General features: G+C 49.9%; 1 protein-coding gene across 3 annotated transcripts in view; it reads left to right on the top strand.

Annotated features, from left to right (window-relative positions):
* The window catches only part of INTS3 (integrator complex subunit 3), an 88,872-nt gene that overhangs the window by 46,816 nt on the left and 16,807 nt on the right, over window positions 1–25,249 (top strand). For 2 of the 3 annotated variants that reach the window (XM_080984553.1, XM_080984555.1), the window contains 13 exons: window positions 472–551; window positions 2,380–2,471; window positions 3,520–3,626; window positions 4,961–5,083; window positions 6,954–7,083; window positions 11,451–11,505; window positions 12,473–12,576; window positions 13,620–13,664; window positions 14,919–15,038; window positions 16,336–16,489; window positions 19,758–19,826; window positions 23,442–23,517; window positions 24,604–24,717. In XM_080984553.1, the coding sequence (XP_080840679.1) occupies window positions 472–551; window positions 2,380–2,471; window positions 3,520–3,626; window positions 4,961–5,083; window positions 6,954–7,083; window positions 11,451–11,505; window positions 12,473–12,576; window positions 13,620–13,664; window positions 14,919–15,038; window positions 16,336–16,489; window positions 19,758–19,826; window positions 23,442–23,517; window positions 24,604–24,717 (1,269 nt within the window). The remainder of the gene's footprint in view (window positions 1–471; window positions 552–2,379; window positions 2,472–3,519; window positions 3,627–4,960; window positions 5,084–6,953; window positions 7,084–11,450; window positions 11,506–12,472; window positions 12,577–13,619; window positions 13,665–14,918; window positions 15,039–16,335; window positions 16,490–19,757; window positions 19,827–23,441; window positions 23,518–24,603; window positions 24,718–25,249) is intronic. The other variant, XM_080984554.1, reaches the window with a different exon arrangement.

Raw genomic sequence — 25,249 nt, 5'->3', positions numbered from 1 at the left:
CTGCTGCGAGTCGGAGATTGTCAGTGGTGGTTTTTCTGGTAATTGGCGGCTGCGATTGGCTGTTGTTGCGGCAATTGGGCGGGAAATTGGCGGCTGCTGGCGGCGAGCGGGCAGACGATTTTTGGCTTCTGCTACATCTGCTAGTGGCAGCATTGGCCAGGCGGGTGAGCAATCTCCCCCCCCCCCAAAAAAGTTCAACAACCCTGGGCAATCTCCCCACATTTTCTTAATTTTGAGTCCCCCCCAAAATAGGGGGCGTCTTATACACGGAAAAGTACGGTACTTGCTGATCTAGTTCACTATTTTCATTCCATGTTGAAACTCATTATGTCTACCCTGTGCCCTAAATATTGATGTGAGCAAAACAGCCGGCCCTTTGTGCTTCTAATACAGGCAGCGTTGTTCAGAAAAGAATTAAGCCTTTATATTTGACTCCTCAAATGTAACGCCGGCTGTTCTTTTCCTTTGCAGAGCCTGCCATCTTGGTCATGCACCATTCCATGAAACCTCACCCGGCCATCACCGCCACTCTGCTGGACTTCATGTGTCGGGTAAGCCACCCCACCCCAGGGCATCTGACGATAGTCAAGGCGATGTGTGGTCCACCCTTGGCCCCATTTCAAAGTCAGATCCCTAGTAAAGCGGTGACCTCCCGATTAGACTACATTTCCCATCAGCCCCAGCCAGCATGGCGAATGGTCAGGGGTGATGGGAGTTGTAGTCCAGCAACACCTGGCAGGCCACAGGTCCCCCATTAAAGCACCCACAGAGGCGCCCAGTGTGTCTCCATTATATATTTTCTCTTTTGCCGATGATGCTTCTCTTTTATCCTGTTCTAATATTCATCTCGGAGACTGAGGTCCAGCTCCCAGGGCCTTCTGGCGGTTCTCTCACTGCAGTAAGCGAAGTTACAGGGAACCAGGCAGAGGGCCTTCTCGGTAGTGGTGCCCTCCCTGCGGAACACCCTCCCTTCAGATATCAAGGAGATAAATAACTATACGACTTTGAGAAGACATCTGAAGGCAGCCAGACGGGTGGCATATAAATTTATTATTGTTGCTATTCCGTCCATCTGAGTGGGTTGCCCCAGCCACTCTGGGCAACTTCCAACAGAATATAAAAAGCGCAGCAAAACATCAGACATTAAAAGCTTCCCGATACAGGGCTGCCTTCAGATGTCTTCTAAAAGCCAGATAGTTGTTTATTTCCTTGACATCTGATGGGAGGGCGTTCCGCAGGGCGGGCGCCACTACCGAGAAGCCCCTCTGCCTGGTTCCCTGTACCTTCGCTTCTCGCAGCGAGGGAACCGCCAGAAGGCCCTCAGCGTTGGACCTCAGTGTCCAGGCTGAACAATGGGTGTGGAGACGCTCCTTCAGGTATACAGGGCCGTTGAGGACTTTAAAAGTCAGCACCAACACTCTGAATTGCACTCAGAAACGTACTGGGAGCCAATGTAGGCCTTTCAGGACCCGTGTTACATGGTCCCAGCGGTCGCTCCCAGTCACCAGTCTTTGGCCTTTGAGATTTGTGTTGCCTTTGTGACACCACTTCTGTCCTCCATGGTTCTATATGCAATCTTTGCTTTGCTTAATTGTTTTAATAATAATAATAATATTTATTTATTTATACATACATACATACATACATACATACCCCGCCCATCTGGCTGGGTTTCCCAGCCAGTCTGGGTGGCTTTCAACATTGCTGGGTTGCAATCTATTAAACATTAAAAGCTTCCCTAAACAGGGCTGCCTTCAGATGTCTCCTAAAAGTCTGGTAGTTGTTTTTTCCTTTGACATCTGGTGGGACGGAGTTCCACAGGGCGGACGCCACTACCGAGAAGGCCCTCTGCCCGGTTCCCTGTAACCTCACTTCTCGCAGGGAGGGAACTGCCAGAAGGCCCTCTGCACTGGACCTCAGTGTCCGGGCAGAACGATGGGGATGGAGACGCTCCTTCAGGTATACTGGGCCGAGGCCGTTTAGGGCTTTAAAGGTCAACACCAACACTTTGAATTGTGCTCGGAAACATACTGGGAGCCAGTGTAGGTCTTTCAAGACCGGTGTTATGTAGTCTCGGCGGCCGCTCCCAGTCACCAGTCTAGCCAATCAATGACTGATAGCCATGATAGCTGTGCTCTGCCTCTACGTTCAGAGGGAACGATGCTTTTGAAATAGCAGCAGCTGGAAATCCCAGGAGAGAGTTGTTCTTGTGCTCAGGTCCTGCGTGACGGTTTCTCATTTGGCTGGCCATCGTGAGAACAGGATGCTGGACTAGTTGGGCCCCTGGCCTGGGTTCTTCATACGTTCTCTACTGGGGAGCTTGTCAAAAATCTCGTAAATAAAATGAAATTTCTCTCTCCTTTCTCTCCTTCTTTTCAGATCATTCCTAATTTTTACCCCGCGTTGGAGGCCCATGTGCGGCAAGGCGTCTTCAACTCCCTCACCCACATCGTGGATAAGCGAGTCCTGGCGTAAGGAGATGGCCAATTTTCTGAGCTTTCTTGAGCCCCCTACCTCCCCCCAGTCCTCAAGCCACCAGTTCCCTCCAGAGGCAGACTCCCTCTGTCAGCAAGGAACCTTAGGTTTCCAATGGGCCAGGGTTCCAACTGCTCCCTGCCTAACTTAATTAGCCCCTGTGGATAGCTCAGTCGGTAGAGCGTGAGATTCCTAATCTTGGGGGCCGTGGGTTCAAGCCCCATGTTGGGCAAAATATTCCTGAGTCATAGCAGGTTGGACTTGATGACCCCCGTGGTCCCTTTCGGTTCCATGATTCTAGTGTTTTACTGCATTTATTTCTGGCAGGGTGGATTTGATTTAAATCAAATCGATTTAAATCACTAGTCAGTAAGACTTCATTTAAGTCTTCTTTTTTTACCGAAAGACATTCCTGCTGGTATAATCTTAATATTTACAACCAGATGAAGGTTTCATTTTTCCAGAATAGCTTTTACAGTTATATCAGAAATTACTGATTTGGTTATACTAGTAGAAATACATAGACAGATAATATTGAAATCTATTGTGAGGTTTAATAAGTTAACTGATTATATTTGGACAACCTTTCTGCTGTACTTCATTGGAAGGAGGAAAACAATCATTTCCTTAATAACAATTTAAACAATTTATTTAACTAAAACAGTAACATTGTAGCATATGTATCCATGTTTGTTAACTGATGTGGTTAAACTTTTTTTAAAAAAACCCCAACTTAGACGGAGTTTCGGCACACATGAAAAACAAATCCTTATTTCCTGATGAATAGCCTTTGAACTATAATGTAACTTAAAAAGAAAACTATCTTTAGAAAGATTGTTTTCCTCCGAAAGCATTTTATTTTAAATATCCAATTTAAATCAAAAAAATTGATATAAATTTTAAAAATCTGATTTATTTATTTTTTAAATCATTGATTTTTATCCACCCCGATTCCTGGGCTCCTTTGGGTGGAAAGGTAGGATATAAATGTAAAAATAAAGCATTGCATATTTCTTCACCACCATCACCCTCCGCTTTTTGCAGGCACCTGGCTCCTCTTTTTGACAACCCAAAGCTGGATAAAGAACTCCGGGCCATGCTGAGAGAGAAATTTCCAGAGTTCTGCAGTTCCCCTTCGCCTCCCGTTGAAGGTAGAATTGAGGCAGATGGGTCGAGGGGGTTGGATTATACGACACCTTCAGGGCTGCCTCAGCATAGTCTATCAGCTCCCTAAGGAATTACTAAGAAAGGCAGTCCGTCAGGGTTGCAGAGCCCGACTGCCAGCAGACGACATGCCCAGTGTCTGGGGGATGATGGGAGTTGTAGTCCAGCAACATCCGGAAGGCGTTGAGTTCCCCGGCCAATCAGGGATCACGTATTAGATGTCGGAGCTGAAAGTTCCGGGCAGGAGCTATTCAGCTCTGTTGAAGCAAAACCATGTTGCACTAACCTAGGGGTCAGCGAACTTTTTCAGCAGGGGGCCGGTCCACTGTCCCTCAGACCTTGTGGGGGCCAGGACGATATCTTTTGCAAAATAAATAAATAAATAAATGAACAAATTCCTATGAACCACAAATAACCCAGAGATGCATTTTCAATAAAAGGACACATTCTACTCATGTAAAAACACGCTGATTCCCAGACTGCCGGATTTGGAAGGCAATTGGGCCAGATCCAGCCCTCGGGCCTTAGTTTGCCTACCCATGCACTAACCCATAGTCTGTTTTAAAACTGTGGCTTCACTATCAACATCTCTCCCACCTCACTTGTGGTCTTGTGGTGAGCCCAGTCCAGGAATAGGCCAATAACAAACCTCAGTTTATTTCTGGCTTACAGCTTCCTTATTTGGCCAATGCAAATCAACCACGTTCTGGATTCACACGACAATACGAGCCATTTAATGCCGTGTCATGCTGCTTACAACACCCATGGGTGCGAGGGAAAGCCGTCCAGGGGTGGACTATTCCTGATGAAGGGTGAAGCCTTCCAAACAGCTGAGAGTTGGGGGGGCAGCTTAAGGACAGAACAAATAGATTCATGGCACCTGTTCTTTGCTGTCTAGGTTCCCTGTTTCATTTGATGCACAATCTTGGAAGGCTGCTGCCAGCCTGAGTAGACAGCACTGGACTAGGTGGAGCAGTGATGTGGCTCAGGATTGGGCAAGTGCCTCTGAAGATTGCATTGAAATTGGGGCTGGGGGGGGAACTGTTCCCTTAAGAGAAGCTGACTTATACCGGATCTGGCCTTTGGTCCATTCTAGCTCATACTGTCTACACTGACTGGCAGCAGCTGTCTGGGAATTTGGGAGGGATAATTCCTAGTCCTTCCTAGAGATGCCGGGTATTGAACCCGGGACCTTCTGTGTGCAAAGCAGACGCTGTACCACTAAACCAAAACCTTGCAGTGTGGAACAGGACAAAACAGCTTCTGGGAAGCCAGTATTCCTTGCCCCGCTGCCAGCCACTTCTCTTTGCGTTCCTCCTAGCAGTGAAAATTGAGGAGCCGGTTTCCATGGAGATGGACAATCACATGTCCGACAAAGATGACAGTTGCTACGACAACGCAGAGGCCGCCTTCAGCGACGACGAAGAGGACTTGAACAGCAAAGGTGAGGAAGTCTTCCGCAAAAGTTGCTGTGCGTCCCCACAACTTTCTTGCTCCCTGGGACACAGTTGTGTCCCGGGAAAGGTTCTTGTAGACGCAACAGGGCTGTGAGAGGAGAAGCCGCCACGCTCACACACAGTCTTGTTTTTCAAGGAGTCTGTTTCCAGCCAACTGTGGCCCTGGGCAAACACAATAACAACAGCAACAATGGTTTCTGCAAACTATTGTTGTTGTTGCTTAGTCGTTTAGTTGTGTCCAACTCTTCGTGGACCAGAACACGCCAGGCACTCCTGTCTTCCACCGCCTCCTGCAGTTTGGTCAAACTCTTGCTGGTAGCTTCGAGAACACTGTCCAACCATCTCGTCCTCTGTCGTCCCCTTCTCCTTGTGCCCTCCATCTTTCCCAACATCAGGGTCTTTTCCAGGGAGTCTTCTCTTCTCATGAGGTGGCCAAAGTATTGGAGCCTCAGCTTCAGGATCTGTCCTTCCAGTGAGCACTCAGGGCTGATTTCCTTCAGAATGGATAGGTTTGATCTTCTTGCAGTCCATGGGACTCTCAAGAGTCTCCTCCAAGAGTCAAGAGCACCAGAATTCAAAAGCATCAATTCTTCGGCGATCAGCCTTCTTTATGGTCCAGCTCTCACTTCCATACATCACTGCTGGGAAAACCATAGCTTTAACTATACGGACCTTTGTTGGCAAGGTGATGTCTCCTTTTTAAGATGCTGTCTAGGTTTGTCATTGCTTTTCTCCAAAGAAGCAGTCGTCTTTTAATTTCGTGACTGCTGTCACCATCTGCAGTGATCATGGAGCCCAAGAAAGTAAAATCTCTTACTGCCTCCATTTCTTCCCCTTCTATTTGCCAGGAGGTGATGGGACCAGTGGCCATGATCTTCGTTTTTTTGATGTTGAGCTTCAGACCATATTTTGCGCTCTCCTCTTTCACCCTCATTAAAAGGTTCTTTAATTCCTCCTCACTTTCTGCCATCAAGGTTGTGTCATCTGCATATCTGAGGTTGTTGATATTTCTTCCGGCAATCTTAATTCCGGCTTGGGATTCATGCAGCCCAGCCTTTCACATGATGAATTCTGCATATAAGTTAAATAAGCAGGGAGACAATATACAGCAAACTATAGTTCGGGTCTTATCCTAAATATTGAGTGAATCCCTGGTTTAAGATTCCAAACCACGCCTGTTCCCCAGCAGGCATGTTTAGGGCAGAGAGAGAGGGGAAAAGAAGCCTTATCTCAACCATGGTTTGTTCGGCGCAACACTCAACCATGCTTAACACAAACCAGGGCGTAGGCCAAAGCCACTTGAGAGCATGGCTTTCGTCCACTCCTTAACCGTGGTTTAGGTGTTCAGAAAGAAACACATAACCACGGCTAAAGAGGACAAACCTGGTTGAACGGTTTGCTCTCTCGCATTTTGTGCTGGCCTGCTTGGTGACTCTTGTCTACGGTTTCTGAGAGGTCTTTTGTGCCTTTCAAGTCCGGCCCCACATATGTGGGGAGGGGTTGTTGTACCAGCAAGAGCTGAAATCCAAGATCTAAGCCCAAAACATTGAGGGTGTCTGGCTTCCTTTTGAATGTGTTCTCCCGCTATCCCACTGACAGAATTCCTTGTTTGGGGTTTGACTCCTTGAATATGCAGGGAGGCAGGATAAGTGCATCAGAAAAGTCTGGCTGTGGGATCAGACCAAACACTTACCTGGTCCAGCATCCTATTGTCACAGGGGCCAACCAGATGCCTCTGGGAATCCCGCAATCAAATCTCCCTGCGGAATCCGCCTTTCTGCTTAAGCGAGGCTTAACGTTTCTCGTGTGTGCGTGTGCATTTCTGAACCCGGCTTGGCGTTCCTCCCTCCCTCGCAGGGAAAAAGCGGGAGTTCCGGTTCCACCCGATCAAAGAGGCCGTCGTAGAAGAGCCGGTGGACATCACCCCTTTCCTGGACCAGTTGGACGAGACCCTCAAGGACAAAGTCCTCGTGCTGCAGAAGGGGAGGTCAGTACAGAGGCTGTGGGTCTGAGGAGCATGTGATTATGTAGGGCAGAGTTGTGGGCAGACACCCAAAAACAGAAGACGAGTCTGCTGGATCCGGCCAGCAGCCCATCCAGCCAGCACCCTGCTCTCGCTGTCGCTGAGCAGATCTCTAAATGGGGAGCCCACCTGTGTTTCCCAGAGACTGGTATCTGGGGCCCCTCCTGATGCAGCTGGACTTCAACTCTCAGCAGCCAGCAGAGGCCATGGTCAGAGATGATGATGGGCGTTGAGGTCCTCTGAAATGCTACAGGTTCCCTTTCCCAGGTCTAGGACTTTTCCTCTTAACTCACCAATCAGCTTATTTTGAGAGAGTGTGACTTGCCCTGGTGAGCATTTGGTGACAAAGCATGTACAATGGTATCTCGTGTTACTTACGCTTCAGGTTACAGACGCTTCAGGTTACAGACTCCGCTAATAGTCTGTAGTACCTCAGGTTAAGCACTATGCTTCAGGATGAGAACAGAAATTGTGCTGTGGCAGCGGGAGGCCCCATTAGCTAAAGTGGTGCTTCAGGTTAAGAACAGTTTCAGGTTAAGAACGGACCTCCGGAACGAATTAAGTTCTTAACCCGAGGTACCACTGTATTTGAGCCCACATGTCCCTAAACCACAGTGCCTCTCTGTCCCTCCCTGTTCCTTTTGATGCTTATCGCCCTCCCTACATAGGAAGACCACCAAACATCCCCCCCCCCCCCAAGCTTCATTCCTTCCTGCCCTCTCCATCATTTTGTGCAGGAACAAGGCTTCTCCAGTCGGGCCTCTTGGGTGCCATTTCTAGCCTTGATGTGACTTCCCAGTCACCAGTGATGGAATCACAGAGTCGGAAGAGACCCCGGGTCATCTAGTCCAACCCCCTGCAGTGCAGGAATCTCAGCTAGAGCATCCATGACAGATGGCCACCCAACCTCTGCTTATAACCGCCCCCCCCCCAAGGAAGGAGAGTCCACAACCTCCCGAGGGAGACCATTCCACTGTCAAACAGCTTACTGTCAGTCCTGCCTGTGTTTTACTGCTGTTTGTTTCTGTGACTCCCATATCATTAGTCAGCGTTAAAGGCAGGCTGTCTGTGTCAGCCCTTTCCTCCCCTGCCCTCGCGACAACCCTGCGGAGTTGGCTGCTCGGGGAAGCAGCTTTCCGAAGACCACCAAGGCAGGCTGTGTGTGTGTGTGTGTGTGTGTGTCTAATCGCCTCAGCCAGGTTTCCCTTCCCTCTCCCCACAAGACCTGGGACCTCCCAGTTTTCCCCTTCCCGGAGTGCCATTCGTAGCTATTGCTCAAGAAGGACGAGTGCAGAGTCAGTCCGCCCTCTCCTTGGAATCGGGCGGCGCACAGCTGGGATTTTGGAGCAGGAGGCTTTTGGCCCTGCGCTCCCCATTAATTTTGCATGTCATGACTAAGTGCATTTAATAGGTTTGTTTTCCGCAGAGTCTGCAGGATGCATATTTGTGTTTTTTGTGTCCCCCCCCCTTTCTTTATGGCTGGGTGGGAGGAGGGAGACCCGTGGCAAAGGGGCGGGGCGGGGGGGCGGGGAGAGACTTGGCTGCTTTTTAGGGAGAAGCTGGGCCAGATCCCTGCCATTTGCCAGTCTCTCCATGCTGCTCTGTTCTTCCCGTAGAGATAATTTCACTCCCCAGAATTTTTGGGATAGCAAAACTCCCCCGCCCCTCTGGGATCTCTGGTTCGAGAGACCCGTTGCTTGACTGCTAGTCTTGATTAGCGTCAGACCCACTGCAAATGACGAGGCTTCAAGTGAAGACAGAGAGTCCCATGCATTCCAGTGCGTCTGCTTTTAATCCTGGCTCCCACCAGTTAATAATAATAATAATAATAATAATAATAATAATAATAATAATATTTATATCCCGCCCTCCCCAGCCGAAGCCGGGCTCAGGGCAGCTAACAACAATAAAACAATACAAAAGTACAGCATAAACAACACTCTGAAATCATTCATTATAAAATTAATTAATTCAAGCCACTGGCAACCATTGGGCCAGAGCTCCGCGAAGATTGCCGAGGGAGGGAGTCAGTTGCATTTACGCCCTTGCTTTTTAGCCCAAACGGATTGCAATTAAAATCCACATTAAGGTACAATATAATTAGTCGTCTGTTCGTCTCTGTGTGGCAGGTGGGACAGTTTCTCCTGGCCCCTGGCCCTGCTGGTGATGCAGTCTATCTTCGAGGCTCTCGGCTTTCGTATTAAAAAATAAATTATTAAGTGTTGCCTCCTTTATGGGTGCACAGAGGAGCTTTTAAAGTGTGTGGGCAACTTCCTGCATATGAGATCACCTTGCTCACGTGCTCTTGAGGCTACCCTTACAGGCGCAATTGCTGGAAACTTTACTCTTTAATGCTCCCTCCGAGGAAATATTCCTGGCAACATCATTACAGGGCTTTGGGTGCCTGGCTCAGGTGTTCCTGTTTCCCCCTGGCATTTGGCCCTTCTTGCTGGATCGTAGCTTTGTGTGATTCTGCTGCGGTGTTCATTTTTTCAGCGGGGGTTAGGATTTATCCTTCTCTCATCCTGTTCTTAGATTTCGTTTCATTTCACTTTTAATTTGTATGCCACCTTTCTATATTGCTGCTCACGAGCCGGTTTACAAGCTGAAGAAAACGACAAAACAGATGCGCCTGACAACCTGATCCCATACGGAAAAAATGTCACAATAAAATGATCACTTTAAAATAAACAACAATAAAAAATGTCAGTGCAGCGTGCAACAATACACAGCGGTACCTCGGTTTCCGAGTGTCTCGGAACCCGAATGTTTTGGAACCCGAACGCTGAAAACTCGGAAGTAATTGCTTCCGTTCTCGAATGCGCCTTGGAAGTCGGACGGCTTCCGCTGTGTGGTTTTTTCCCTCTTTTTCTCCACTGACTTTGCTGACCGCCCTTTGAGCCCCGGTTGTCGAACGTTTCGGAAGTCAAATGGTCTTCCGGAACAGATTACATTTGACAACCGAGGTACCACTGTATGAACAACAACCAGAAAAACCCATGAAGAAATATTAAAATGAGTACAAATATGTATTATAGAGTGGTACCTCTGGTTATGTACTTAATTCGTTCCGAAGGTCCGTTCTCAACCTGAAACTGTTCTTAATCTGAAGCACCACTTTAGCTAATGGGGCCTCCTGCTGCCGCTGCACCGCCGCCACATAATTTCTGTTCTCATCCTGAAGCAAAGTACTTAACCTGAAGCACTATTTCTGGGTTAGCGGAGTCTGTAACCTGAAGCGTCTGTAACCCGAGGTACCACTGTACTTAGATGAGCGTTTATAGCGGGGGTGGAGAACCTCAGGCCCAGGGCCCAGATGCGGCCCTCAAAGCCGCTCTGTCAGGCCCCTGGGACTCTCCACACACCATGCTCTCTGGCTGATGTAAGAAGAGCACATCAGCTGTTAGTTGGCAGGCCTCAGCAAATCCCTGCTGTGCCTCCAGCTTGGGAGGCGACCCTCCCAAAATCCCAAACAGGACGTCCTCTCCGGGCTCTGGTGAGAGTCTGCTTGCGAGCCAGGAGGACTCTCCAGGGTGGTCCGCATTTCCAGGATCTGCTTCCGGGTTCCCGGCAGTGCAGAAGTGGCGCACATAAACGGGGAGCAGCCTATATTCAGAGGCATCGCTGCCTCTGGCACCTGCAACTGCGACAGAGAAGGATGTGCAGGACAGGCGAAACCTAAGCAGAGGTTTACTTCTCAATCCAATCCCCTTCCTGCCCACGTCTCACACCTAGCGTTTCGGGTCCAAAACGCAGGGAGGCGTCTGCCAAAGCGTGGGAGCTGGGCTGCCAGCAAGTGGGGCCAAGGCTGCTGGCTCGAGACCTCCACTTGCTCACGACCATGTCTCTCATCGATGATGGGCCTCCAAAACGGAGCCAATAACAACTTGGATGGCTTTTAAAGGAGGATTAGGAAAACTCATGGAGGCTGCAAATGGCTTCTAGCCGACGCAGCTGCCTTTCCCCTCCTTTCCCTATCAGCTCCTGAGAACCACAAGCGGGGAGAGAACTCCTGTTGCACTCCCAGGTCCTGCTTCCCATCTGGCCTCTGCGAGAACAGGATACTGGACTAGAAGGGGCCTGTGGCCTGATCCAGCAACCAAGCATTTCTCGTGCCCAGGTTATTAGATCTTATTTTGGTGGAAGATGTTAAAAGCTGGGCAGCTTTCTGCGTCTGTTTTGCTGGGTGTTGCTTACGCCGATTGAAGATGCTCTCAGTGTGCTCCGAGCTCGCTTGGCGTACAGAGCCCCAGTGTTTTCCCCTCCCTCCCTTGCTGTCTCTCGCCCTCTCTCCTTTAACTTGGATTTCCTCTTCTTTTCTTGGCCTGCAGCGACACAGAAGCTCAGTGTGAGGTCATGCAGGAAATCGTGGACCAAGTCCTGGAGGTAACAGCTCCCCTCCTCTCAGAAAGTGGCAGAAGGAGGCAGGGGGAACATTGGGTGGGGGTGGGTGGGTTGCTCCTGGAGGGACCCACATAGGGAGTGACAAATGCTAGGTGGGTGCCCTTAATAAGGCCGGTGGCATCCGCCCCTCCAGTCACTAGTTCGGCTCAGGAATTGTCAGGGGTGGTTCATGGCAGCCAAGTTTTCTTTCTGCTGTCGGAAGAAAGGAGACAAGGGCCGTGTTCGCACGGCACATTTAAAGCGCTATGATACCACTTTAAACAGGCGCGTCTTCCCCTGCAAAGAATCCTGGGAGCTGTAGTTCATTAAGGGTGCTGAAAGTTGCTAGGAGACCACCCCATTCCTCTCCCAGAACTACAATTCCCAGAGTTCCCTGGAAAGAGGGATTGATTGTTAAGCCATGCTGGGAATTGCAGCTCTGTGAGGGGGATAGGGGTCTCCTAACAACTCTTAACAAACAACAGATCCCGGGATTCTGGGCGGGGAAGGATCCCAACTGTTGAGAGTGGTATGGCACTTCAAATGTCTGGCCTGACTTGGTGTACACACCATGCATTTAAAGCCCATTTAATGTCTCCTCCCCAGAGTATCCTGGAATACTGTAGTTTAAGGGTGGTAGGTAGGAATGGGAGCTCTGAGGGGGGTGAGTTCCCAGGATCCTTTGCAGGGGGGGATGGGTGTACTCAGTCTCTAAATTAGCAGATGGGGACTGGTTGCTTTTCTAAAGCGTGCCTGCAACATTTTCTAATGGCACCCCAAACCCATCCACCCTGAGCGCTGGCAGCGAAATGGCTCCTCATCCCAATATTGGGCTCGACTTTATCGACACCTGACTCCTGCCGCTGCCGCCATCCCCCACCCAGTCTGGACAGGCGTCACGATGGGGACGGTGGCAGTGCCCCGGCCTGTTGCCAAACTTCGCATCGTTCTGTTTTCTTCTTCCGCACAGGAGGATTTTGACCAGGAGCAGCTGTCGGTCCTCGCTTCCTGCTTGCAGGAGCTCTTCAAAGTTCACTTCCGCGGAGAGGTCCTGCCGGAAGAAATCACAGAAGAGTAAGCGGTTTGGGGAAGGGGGGGGCAGTTTTCTGTTCTTCGGTTGTTCTAGCTGGTCCTTCTGTTCTGCAAGAATGCAAAGGAATTCCTGAAGGACCCAGCCCAGGCATGGACCAAATTGCACCTGGGGACTTCTCATTGTGGGGTATCTGGTTGGCCACTGTGAGAACAGGATTCAGGGCTAGGTGGGCCCCTGGCCTGATCCAGCAGCTGAGATTTTCTTACTTTCTCATGAGTAACAGTGAGGAAGGGCTCTGGCCTTCACATTCTGCCTGTGGACATTGTAGAGGAACCTAGCTGGCCACTGGCTCCAGCAGCCAGGCTGTTCTGAGGCCATTATTATTATTATTATTATTAACATTTTATTTTTATTGATACTCATCAAAAAGATATGCCAAAGTTTATACCCAATACCAGAATAAAAGAAATATTTTAAAAATCTTATTAAAAAGAAACAGGAGCAGAGAGAAGGAAGAAGGAAGAAGAGAAACAGAAGAAAGAAAATGAAAATGAAATAGAAAGGAGAGGGCAAGGGGAGGGAAGAAAAAGGTGACAAGGCTTCTGATTCCCTGTCAGCTAAATATAATAACCTGTTCAAAGTATTCACTCAACTTGGCATCCAACTGTTTTGTTTTCTACAAACAAATATTTTTTTCACTCTTCAAATCCAGTTATTACAAGTTCATTTTCTCTTTCACACAAAAAGTCCATAATACGTTTCCAATCCTTAATAACTGTCCGTAATTATTTTTCTCTGATTAAACATGTTAAATTTGCCATCTCAGTCAGCAAAGTCCAATAATTTTATCATTCCTCCATAGTCGGTAGGGCTGTATCTTTCCATTTTTATGTATGTAACAATCTCGCCTCTCTAATCATATATTGAAGTAATATTCCATAACTCTTCTTATGGAGTGGGGATTTGAACCCTGGTCTCCCCCAGGTCCTAGTCTGGCGCTCTAACCACTACACCACACTGGCTGTGGTTGACCCGGCCTGCCCATTTCCCCTGACGCACACGCGCCCTCTCTATTTCCCTGCAGGTCTCTAGAGGAATCCGTGGGGAAGCCACTTTACCTAATATTTAGGTGAGTCTCATGCGTTCTGTCCTCTCCATTCTGATTTCGAAGCCGCCGAGCCCAAGATGGGGGACTAGACAGGCCTTTGGCCTGATCCTGCAGCCAGGCTCTTCTTTAGTTCTCATGTCCCTCGATTTCAGTTGCCGAAGGGCAGGCAGCAGAAAAGGGCTGCTTCTTCGCGGCCTCTTCATCTGGTTGGTTGCTGCGGGTGGATTAGGTGTTGACATTTGGTCTGACCAGCAGGGGGCTCTTCAGGTGTCCCTTTGACTGGGTACAGGTGGGCTTCCAAGATTGGGGGATTCTGGGTTCCAGGGGAGACTTGAACACCCCCCAGTACTTCATTTTTTAAATAATAATAAAAACAAACCAGAGTTTTCTCCAATTTCTTGTGGCCATGATCTCAAAAATGCAAGAGTACCATGGCTTGCTGTTCTTTAAGAGTACCATGGCTTGCTGTTCTTCAAGAATACCATGGCTAGCTGTTCTTCAAGAATACCATGGATAGCTGTTCTTCAAGAATACCATGGATAGCTGTTCTTCAAGAATACCATGGCTTGCTGTTCTTTAAGAGTACCATGGCTAGCTGTTCTTCAAGAATACCATGGATAGCTGTTCTTCAAGAATACCATGGCTAGCTGTTCTTCAAGAATACCATGGCTAGCTGTTCTTCAAGAATACCATGGCTAGCTGTTCTTCAAGAATACCATGGCTAGCTGTTCTTCAAGAGTACCATGGCTAGCTGTTCTTCAAGAATACCATGGCCTGCTGTTCTTTAAGAGTACCATGGCTAGCTGTTCTTCAAGAATACCATGGCTAGCTGTTCTTCAAGAATACCATGGCTAGCTGTTCTTCAAGAGTACCATGGCTAGCTGTTCTTCAAGAATACCATGGCTAGCTGTTCTTCAAGAATACCATGGCTAGCTGTTCTTCAAGAATACCATGGCTTGCTGTTCTTCAAGAGTACCATGGCTAGCTGTTCTTCAAGAATACCATGGCTTGCTGTTCTTCAAGAATACCATGGCTAGCTGTTCTTCAAGAATACCATGGCTAGCTGTTCTTCAAGAATACCATGGCTTGCTGTTCTTTAAGAGTATCATGGCTAGCTGTTCTTCAAGAATACCATGGCTAGCTGTTCTTCAAGAATACCATGGCTAGCTCTGCCTGGACTGTAAAAGCACAACACACCCATACACACTGTGGTTGTGGGGTTGTCTTTGAACCTAACTCAGTACAGCATCAGCCTCCCTTCCTGCCCCCTTCCAGGAACCTCTGCCAGATGCAGGAGGATAACAGCAGCTTCTCCGTACTCCTGGATCTGTTGTCAGAGCTCTACCAGAAGCAGCCCAAGATCGGTTACCACCTTCTCTACTACCTAAAAGCCAGGTAAGAGCACAAACAATCAGCGAGCCTGGAATTTTTTTTTTTTTAAGAGGGAAGTTTTGGGAAACTACCTAAGTCAGGGATGGGGGACCTTGTATGTAAAGGCACAGCACACCCGTTTCCACATATGCACACCCCTCCCTGTCATCCGTCCAGGATAGCAAGAGACTGGCGCCAAACAGAGACAGAGGCATGGCTTGGGGAGAGTTCCGAGGGCCAGACAGAGCGGCCTGGAGGGCCGCATTCAACCTCATCTAGTGAGATCGTGGCTGGGACCGGCAGTGGGGAGGAAACCCCACATCTCACCGCTTTCCGCTGTGCGCCATCACATCCACACACCATGCATTTTGAGGGTGTGGCTTCCCACACCCCTCCAAAAAATAATGGGAACCGTAGTTTGCCGCTCAAAGAGCAGCAGTTCTCAGCGTTCGCGAACTACAGTTCCCAAGATTCCTTGCAGGGGGAGGTGTGTGTGTTTTAATGCATGGTGTGGACGAGACATTTTCCTTTGGTCTGTCATATCACAATCCCCGGGCAAAGCCCATACAGCAAACATGGGGTGAACTTCCAACCCTCTAGATGTTGCTGAACCCCCAGCAGCTGGCGGCCCAGGGATGATGGTTGTGATATACTGTATTTTTCGCTCCATAAGGCGCACCTGACCATAAGACGCACCTAGTTTTTAGAGGGGGAAAAAGCCCCCAAGCACACGCTCTGTGCGGCTCTTTAAATGGAGCGCGGCTCTTGCTGGCTTTTGCAGGAGGTGGGGGAAGGGACAGAGTGCGGCTAAGCCAGAAGCTAGAACAGCGAGAGGGAATGCAGCGCAGCTTCTGGGATAGCTGCGCAGCCTGCATTCGCTCCATAAGACGCACACACATTTCCCCTTACTTTTTAGGAAGGGAAAAGTGCGTCTTACAGAGCGAAAAATACAGTATTCCAGCAATGTACAAAAAGCCAAAGGATGTCCCCCACCTGCAGCATGTGGTATCCCTGAATGATACCTAGATGGTGTCGTTCTGCCACTTTGGGAGCAAGGGAGAAGACAAGCTTGGGGTGGAGAGTTCAGAAGAGGACCAGAAGCTCGGCAGGCAGGGCTTTACGCAGCTCGGGATCAAGGCTTTGGGGCCATCAGGACAAATTTGGCACAACAGGAGAAGGGCAGATCACAGCACCAAGAAAACCAGCTAGAGCTCTCGTGTCTCAGGCACGTGCTCCTTCCACACAGAGGAACGGGTTCTGCTCCTTCGCTTGCTCACTTGTCTCTTCCCCCTCCATTTTCTTCTTTTAAAAAACATTTCAGCAAAGCAGCGGCCGGGAAGATGAACCTCTACGAGTCCTTTGCCCAGGCCACGCAGCTGGGCGACCTGCACACCTGCCTGATGATGGACATGAAGGCTTGCCAGGAGGACGACGTCCGGCTCCTCTGCTTCCTCACTCCTTCCATATACACTGAGGTGAGACCCAGAGGGAGAGGTGGCAAAGGTTGCGCAGCAGGGAGAAAAGTGAGCTTCCTATCACAGATGGGGAACATGGATGCGACCAGTTTGGTAACATTCTGCCTCAGGAGCAAGGAGAACCTGTCACCCTCCAGCTGTTGCTGGACTCCATCTCCCATCATCCATGACCGTGCTGGTTGGGCCTGATGGGAGTTGGAGTCTCAACAATAGCTAGAGGGGCCACAGCCTCCCCATCCCTGCTTTGTGCCTCTGTAAGTGCATTTAATACATGATCCCTGATTGGCTTGGACAGGGGTCTAGGAAAGGATGGTGAACCTGTGGCCCTCCAGATGTTTCTGGACTCCCATCATCCATGACCATGCCGGTTGGGGCTGATGGGAATTGGAGTCTCAGTAACAGCTAGAGAGGGCCATGGTCTCCCCATCACTGCTTTGCAGTGTAAGTGCCTCGGTCCAGTATCTCTGAAGGAGCGAATCACCCCCATCGTTCTACCTGGACACTGAGGTCCAGCACCGAGGGCCTTCTGTCGGTTCCCTCACTGCGAGAAGCCAAGTTACAGGGAACCAGGCAGAGGGCCTTATCGGTGGTGGCGCCCTCCCTGTGGAATGCCCTCCCGCCAGATGTCAAAGAGAACAACAACTACCTGACTTTCAGAAGACATCTGAAGGCAGCACTGTTTAGGGAAGCTTTTAATGTTTGATGTATTACAAGATTTTAATATTTTGTGGGAAGCCGCCCAGAGTGGCTGGGGAGGCCCGGCCAGATGGGCGGGGTATAAATAAATTATTATTATTATTATTATTATTATTATTATTATTATTATTATATCCCTGATTGGCTGGTACAGGTGTCTAGGAGAGGGTGGAGAACCTGTGGACTCCCAACTCCATCATCCCTGACCATTGGCAGCACCGGTTTCTGGGACTGATGGGAGTCGGAGTCCAACAGCATCTGGAGGCCTCCCCAGCCAACAGCGACCCCTAGCATTTTTCGTGCTTGCCTGTTCTTTCGAGGCAGGTCTCTTTAAGGCCCTGCCCTCTCCCCTTTCCTCTACCAGGACCTTTGCTTCCCTTCCACCCTCCTACACTGCTTCCCCCGGTGTGTTTTTCTCACGGGCTCCTTGAGCGATCGCATATGCCTCGCAGACCCCGAGTCATCTCTGGACGCGGCCGGGCTCCGGGGAGGTTTTACGCTGCCTGTTCTCCAGGCCGTTAGGTTTAATGAAACGTTTTATTGCTTCCATCGCTCAGCAGCCGACAGGCCAGCGGGGCGGGGCGAAGCCCTCGTTTGCCAGAGGCCTTTCCCCCAGAACAACCAGACCGCATTATCCTCTGCAACCACCGGCTTTACCCCTTTTCGGCGCGAGAGCCTCAGTGCCTTTTTCTTTCCCGTTGCCTGTCTATCGCTCTGCTCTCTTTGGTCCTCGGGGGAAGGATCCATAGCTCAGTGGGAGAGCATTTGCTTTGGACACAGAAAGTCCCAGCTTCTCTACCTGGCATGGCCAGGTAGGGCTGGGAATATCCCCTGCTTGAAAGTCCTGGAGAGCAGAGACAATACTGAGCTTGGTGGACCCAGTGGTCTAAGGTATCTCCCTATGTTCCTCTTTAGTTCAGAACCATGAAGACTAGAATCTCAGGGTTGTTGTTGTTGTTTTAGGGCTGTGGCTCCGTGGCATCATAGAATGAATGACTCTCATCCAGCCATGGAGGCAGAGCCTAGCCATTGTGGTGGGTGGCCCCCCGATAGCCTCTGCAAATTTGTCCCCTCCGTCTCCTCCACTTAACCCGAGAGACTTTCCCCCAGGGATTACGCAGCACAAAACCTCCAGATCAAAACATGGCAAACCAAAGGCCTATATCGCCTAACAGACTTCTATAAAAATAACAAACCCTTGTCAACACAAGAAATACAAAGCAAACTAGAGGATACCCAAATGCCCTGGTTAACACATTACCAATTACATGCCCTCTTAAACAACCCAGTAGTAAAATCAGCAGCAACTAGGCCCCTGGCAACCTTCGAAAACCTCCTCCTAACAACAAAGGGATGGTATCCGCAATATACAAAATACTACTCCAAAACCCCACGAACCCCCTAGACGTAATCAAAAAACAATGGGAAGACGACATAGTTCTGCCACTCGAGCTAGAGGGAGAGAACGACAACCTCTCTGCAAAGCGGGAGAGTTGCCGCCGCGTCTAAAATTGTATTTTTGTCTTTTCGTTGCTGGCGTTTCACTTCCTGTTTCGAATGGAGTTGCAAGTGTCAAGAGTCCCCTACCCCCCCGTCCCCCCCCCCATCCCTGGCACCTGTTTCACAAAGTGAAACAGCTTTGCCAAGAAATTGCCTTGGGCTTTGCCCTGCACAGTTCTGGTTTGTTCTCTCTCTTGCTCTCCCCTATTGCAATACAAGGTCAAGCCAGCTACACTCAGCCTGTGGCGCCCCCTGCTGCACATAGTGGACAGCAGGCCTCTGTGCAGTCCGGGATTGGGTTGGGTGCTTCTGCCAGTTTTAACCATTTTTAAATATTGAGAAGCTGCTTTTGCTAGTTCAGAACCTTTTATTTATTCTTCCAATAATAATAATAATAAAATAATTTATTTATACCCCGCCCTCCCCAGCCAGAGCGTGGCTCAGGGCGGATAACACCAGTAAAATTACAATAAAAACGTAATGGGGGGGAGGGAGAAAAGGGGGAAAAAGCAATTTAAAATACTGGTTAAAATACAATTTAAAATGCTGCCTCATTTTAAAAGTAGCCCATAGATCAAAACCATAAGGGGAGGGAAACATAAGGGTCAGACTGAGTCCAAACCAAAGACCAGACGGAACAGCTCTATCTTGCCGGCCCTGCGGAAAGATGTCAAGTCCCTCAGGGCCCTAGTCTCTTGTGACAGAGCGTTCCACCAAGTCGGGGCCAATACTGAAAAGGCCCTGGCCCTAGTTGAGACCAATCTAACCACCTTGTGACTTGGGACCTCCAAAGTATTGTCATTTGTGGACCTTAAGGCCCTCCATGGGGCATACCAGGAGAGGCGGTCCCGTAGGTACGTGGGTCCTAGACCCCATAGGGCTTTGTATCCTCCACTACTGCGAGGAAGTGCTTGTACGTTTTTTAACATTCACGAAAACAATATCCCTGCCCGAGTTCGGTTGCCTGCAAAAACCGAGCTTCAAAAAGTTGTAACTCGCTGTCTCCTTAGACTGAAAAGCAGCATTAGGTCTGTTGTTGCTTTCCCCTGATTGCCTCTCCCTCTGTCTCAAGTTTCCAGACGAGACCCTGCGGAGCGGGGAGCTGCTGAACATGATTGTGGCCGTCATTGACTCAGCTCAGGTAAGGCCTCTGCTTGTGGAACGATCGGTCAGAGCTGGGGGAGCCTGTGTGCTTGCTGTCCTTTGCTCCCTCAAGAGCTGCCTCCAGGTATTGTGTCAATGCAGCCAGGCACGCTGCATTGTTTCAGAGGCAGAACTGGGAGGAGATCCTCCAAACAGAGACGTGCGATTAGCGGTCAGCCCCATCCTCTCTTACAAAGCAAGGATGGGGGACATGTGGCCTTCCGTATGTGGTTGGACTGTACCTCCCAGCATCCTGGCCATTGGCCTGCAGGCTGGGGCCGATGATAGCTGGAATCCAATAATATCAGAAAGGCCACACATTTCCCTTTCTCTGCTAACACCTCTAAGCACATTGGTTGGGACATGTGTCTAGGAGCCTGTGGCCCTCTAGATCAGTGTTTCTCAACCTGTGGGTCCCCAGACGTTGTTGGACCACAACTCCCATCATTCCTAGCCAGCATGACCAGTGGTCAGGGATGATGGGAGTTGTAGTCCAACAACATCTGGGGACCCACAGGTTGAGAACCGCTGCTCTAGATGTTTCTGAACTGCAACTCCCATCATCCACCATCAGCCATGCTGGTTATTGGGCATTGGAGTCAAACAGCGTCTGGAGCGCTGCCTGCCTCTGTGGGTGGAGAGACTGATGACTGGGATGGGCCTGTCTTTCTGGGAGTAGATCAGACTAGATTGGCCTCTTCTCTCCCACTCCCAGCCCCGGCCAGCCTCCCGGACCACGGGCAGATGTTGCATTCTATTTATTGCAGTTATGTTCCACCTTTCATTTAAGGAGCTCGAGGTTCTCCCTCCCCAATGTTATCTGCACAAACAACCCTGTTTGTTAGGTTAGGGCGAGAGACCGACTGGCCCAAGATTGCCCCGCATCTTTCATGGCTGAGCGGGGATTCGAACCCTGTGCGCCCGGATCGCAGTCCGACACACTAACCACTATGTTGCTTCTTAACCTCTGGCTGCATTTGCACCATAAAAAGCACCCAGGCACACCCCAGCAAGGAATCCTGGGAATTGTAGTTTGCTAAAGGGTGCTGTCACCCTTTAACAAGGGACGCAGGTGGCAGGGATGCGGGTGGCGCTGTGGGTTAAACCACAGAGCCTAGGACTTGCTGATCAGAAGGTCAGCAGTTCGAATCCCCGTGACGGGGTGAGCTCCTGTTGCTCTGTCCCAGCTCCTGCCAACCTAGCAGTTTGAAAGCACATCAGAGTGCAAGTAGATAAATAGGTACCACTCCGGCGGGAAGGTAAATGGCGTTTCCGTGTGCTGCTCTGGTTCGCCAGAAGCGGCTTAGTCCTGCTGGCCACATGACCCGGAAGCTGTACGCAGGCTCCCTCGGCCAGTAAAGCGAGATGAGCGCCACAACCCCAGAGTCGGTCACAACTGGACTTAATGGTCAGGGGTCCCTTTACCTTTTACCTTTAAGGGGTGCTGGCAGTTGTATGTAAGAGATAGACTACAATTCCCATGATTCTTTGCTGGGGTGTGTGTGGTTGCTTTAAAGGCGTGAACACAGCCGCAGAGAGAGCCATAGGGAGAGATCTTCTCCTGATGGTGACTGGTTCAGCTCTGTATCAGTCCGGGGCTACACGGGAGCCCTTTCTCCAGACACCCAGAGCATGGCCTTGTCAAAAACAAAGAAAAAAGCGTGGGCCTCTGCACATGCCCCAGGCGCCCTTCTTTTTGCCATGGAGACCCTGCAGCTGACTCTTCTTCCCCCAGCCCTGATCTCCAGGCCAGAGGGCAGGACATCCACCTTGCAGGCCTCTTCCCCATTTCCCAGAAATTGTAACAGCGCCAGAACAGAGCTCTGGGCTAAAGAGCCCCCTGAGAGAGCAGGGCTGGCGTGTGGTGCCAATGCTAATAGGTTGCCATGGTGCCCGTTTGGAGTGACCCAAAAATAGCCAAAGTGGGAGAGGTTTTGTGTGTGTGTGTGTCTTGGCAGGCAGTACTTTTGCCTCATGCGTGTTGCCTCTGAGCCTGGTTGGGCCTACATACAGGCTGTTTCCCAAAAATAAACCTTTGTCTCCCCTAATATATCCGTATCAGCTTCGTTCATCAAGCGCTCTCTTTCCCATGCCAGCTTTGGGACGGCTGGGTCTCTTGGGCAGGTTTTCCTGGCCAGGGCAGACAGCGAGATGGTATCGCATGTGGGAAAGGGTGGGTGGGTGGGTGGGAGGGCCCCCCCACCTGATCTGACCCCTTGCTGGGCTCCTGCCCCATTCCGGATGTTCCCAGCCTAACCCCTGTCCACCTTGGTGCCTTTCCCAGCCCTGCCTCAGTTTCCATCACTCGTCCCTTTCTCTCATTTCCCCCCACATCCTGCTTCATTGGTTCCTTGGCTGCATTGTGGGGCCAGTGGGGAAAGGTGGAAGGGGCGGCGGGGGGTGGAAATTAAGGGTGTCAGAAGACTTTGTGGACACGCGGTATATTCATACTGTAGCATTTTCTCCCTGCTTCTAAATTCTGAGCCGAGGAAGAAGACTTTGGCTGCATTCACACAGTACATTTAAAGCACTATGAGACCACTTTAAGCTGTCATGGCTCCCCCCAAAGGATTCTGGGAGCTGCCTTTAGTCTAGAATGCTAAGAGTCCTTAGGGGACCCCGAGTCCCCGCCCAGCGCTACAATTCCCAGAGCTCCCTAGGAACTGCTCTGGGAATTGTAGCTCAGTAAAGGGAATAGGGAGCTCTCCTAACAACGCTCAACACCAGGGGTCAGCAAACTTTTTCAGCAGGGGGCCGGTCCACTGTCTCTCAGACCTTGTGGGGGGCCGGACTATATTTTGAAGAAAAAAACCGAACGAATTCCTATGCCCCGCAAATAACCCAGCGATGCATTTTAAATAAAAGCACACATTCTACTCATGTAAAAACACGCTGATTCCTGGAGCATCCGCCGGCCGGATTTAGAAGGCGATTGGGCCGGATCCAGCCCCCGGGCCTTAGTTTGCCTACCCATGCTCAACACCCTTCGCAATGGACAGTTCCCATAATTCTCTGGGGAAAGCCATGACTGCTTAAAGGGGTATCATAGCACTTCAAATGGAAGGTGTGAATGTGGTCTCAGGGTTGTGGTTTATTTCCATTGTTGAATGATGGAGGCTGTTTGTTTCCCCAGCGACATGTCACTGGCTGATATCTGTCTGGAAACTGTAGAAACAGCTCCCTTTCCTTTCCTAAAGAAGCGGCAGAACTGCGAGTTGAACCCCATAAAAACAGGATTTTTTCCCTTTTGCAAAGTAAGCTCAACAACTTTGAGCTGATCCTCAAAAACACGGGGATTTTCCCCTTTGCAAAAGAAGCTGCACAACTGTGAGCTTATCCCCCCAAAAATGGGGCTTTCCCCCTTTCCCCCTCTAAAAACTATGGTAAATCCACACTGAAGGATGCTCGGCTCAGGCAAGGTGGTGTGACCCCCCTCGAGTCAAGGTTCCACTTTTAGATGCATGTTTCATTTACCGTATAGGGCAGCTTTTAGTTTCTCCCTATCTTCCTAATGCGTATTTCACGTTCCTGCGTTTCTCTTCCGCTGCGACCTGCGCCTGGTGGCCTTGTTCCTAAATCTGTGAGTCTGACTCCCGCTCTCTGTTCTCCCCAGCTCCAGGAATTGGTCTGCCACGTTATGATGGGGAACTTGGTGATGTTTCGGAAGGACTCCGTCCTCAATATTCTGAGTGAGTTGGGCTCAGCGGGGGAGAGGTGCCAAAAAACGAAGTCTTGGTTAAAAGGGGGGGGGGGAAATAAGGAGTGTGTTTAGATAGACCCACTCATTCTATAGTAGTGGTTAGAGTGCTGGGCTAGGACCCGGGAGACCTGGGTTCAAATCCTCCCTCATCCGTGAAGCTCACTGGGAGGACATTGGGGTCCAGTTACCATCTCTGAGCCTCGCAGGGTAGTTCCCAGGGTGGGCAGTGGGATTACTTGGGGGGCACTAAGAGGCACGCGGGTGGGAGAAGGCACCAGAAGTGCCAATGACTTATCAGACTTGAAAAAGCTGGTATCGTATCACTGAATCAAGCTCATCTGGTTTGTTGAATTAAATTAAATCGTGTGAATAATAATAATAATAATATTTATTTATACCCCTCCCATCTGGCTGGGTTTCCCCAGCCACTCTGGGCAGCTTCCAACAAAGTATTAAAATACTGTAATACATCAAACGCTAAAAGCTTCCCTAAACAGGGCTGCCTTCAGATGTCTTCTAAAAGTCGGGTAGTTGTTCTCTTTGACATCTGGTGGGAGGGTGTTCCACAGGGCGGGAGCCACTACCGAGAAGGCCCTCCACCTGGTTCCCTGTAGCTTTGCTTCTCACAGCGAGGGAATCGCCAGAAGGCCCTCGGCGCTGGACCTCAGTGTGAATTGGATTTTGAATGAATGCACAATTAATTGCCCCTGTTTCGAATTTCATTGTGTTACCATCTTCCTTAGTGGGACATGCAAACCCAGAGAATCCTTTTTATAGGGTAGGGGACACTGGGGGTGAGTTTATGGAACCAAGTAGACAGTGGACCTGTAAAGGTTTGGGAGCCCTGCATTAAATAATAATAATAATAATAATAATAATAATAATAATAATAATAATAATAATTGTTCCTAAAAATATTCATATGCTGCTGTTGGTAAAGAAAAAGAAAAAATCAGAGCGGTTACAATTATGCATGAAACAATGCAAGACACAGTGAACTGAGTTGCCATGCCACGTTTTTGACAGCCAGGCTCTTTCCTACCTTCCCTCTTTCCCCCTTGCCCACTTTTTCCAGTTCAGAGCTTGGAGTGGGAGACCTTTGAGCAATACTGCACGTGGCAGCTGTTTCTGGCCCACAACATCCCCCTGGAGACCATCATCCCCATCCTCCAGCATCTCAAGTATAAAGGTGAGCGTCGCACGAGCATCCTCTCCACTGGCCATTACAGAGTTAGGAGGGATGCACAGCCGGGCAAAATAGGAATGTTCCCCACCCTCTTTAAATTCCTCCCAAAAGCCAGCAATGAGGGAGGTGGACAGAACTCACCGGGCAGGCCGTTTTGCAAATGTGGGAGCCGCCACCGAGAAGGCCCTGTCACAGGTCAATGCCAGCCAGGTTGCTCTCTCACTAATTGCAGGGTCTGAGATGGTTGATATTGGGGGAAGATTCTAGTCCTCATTGAGGAAGGCGCACCTATAGGTACCGTATTTTTCACTCTATAGGACGCACTTTTTCCCCTTCAAAAATGAAGGGGAAATGTGTGTGCGTCCTATGGAGCGAAGATGCCATAGCCCCGCGACCCTCTCCCGGCTGGAGAGGTGACGCGCGGCTATGGCAGGAACCTCTACAGCCCCGCGTCACCTCTGCAGCTGGGAGAGTGCGCGCGCGGGGCTAAAGCAGCCCCCCGCGACCCTCTCCCGGCTGGAGAGGTGACGCACAG

This window comes from Podarcis pityusensis (assembly GCF_964106645.2).
Source record: "Podarcis pityusensis genome assembly, chromosome: 16".
Taxonomy (NCBI): domain Eukaryota; kingdom Metazoa; phylum Chordata; class Lepidosauria; order Squamata; family Lacertidae; genus Podarcis; species Podarcis pityusensis.
This window is presented reverse-complemented; position numbering and strand designations above follow the sequence as displayed.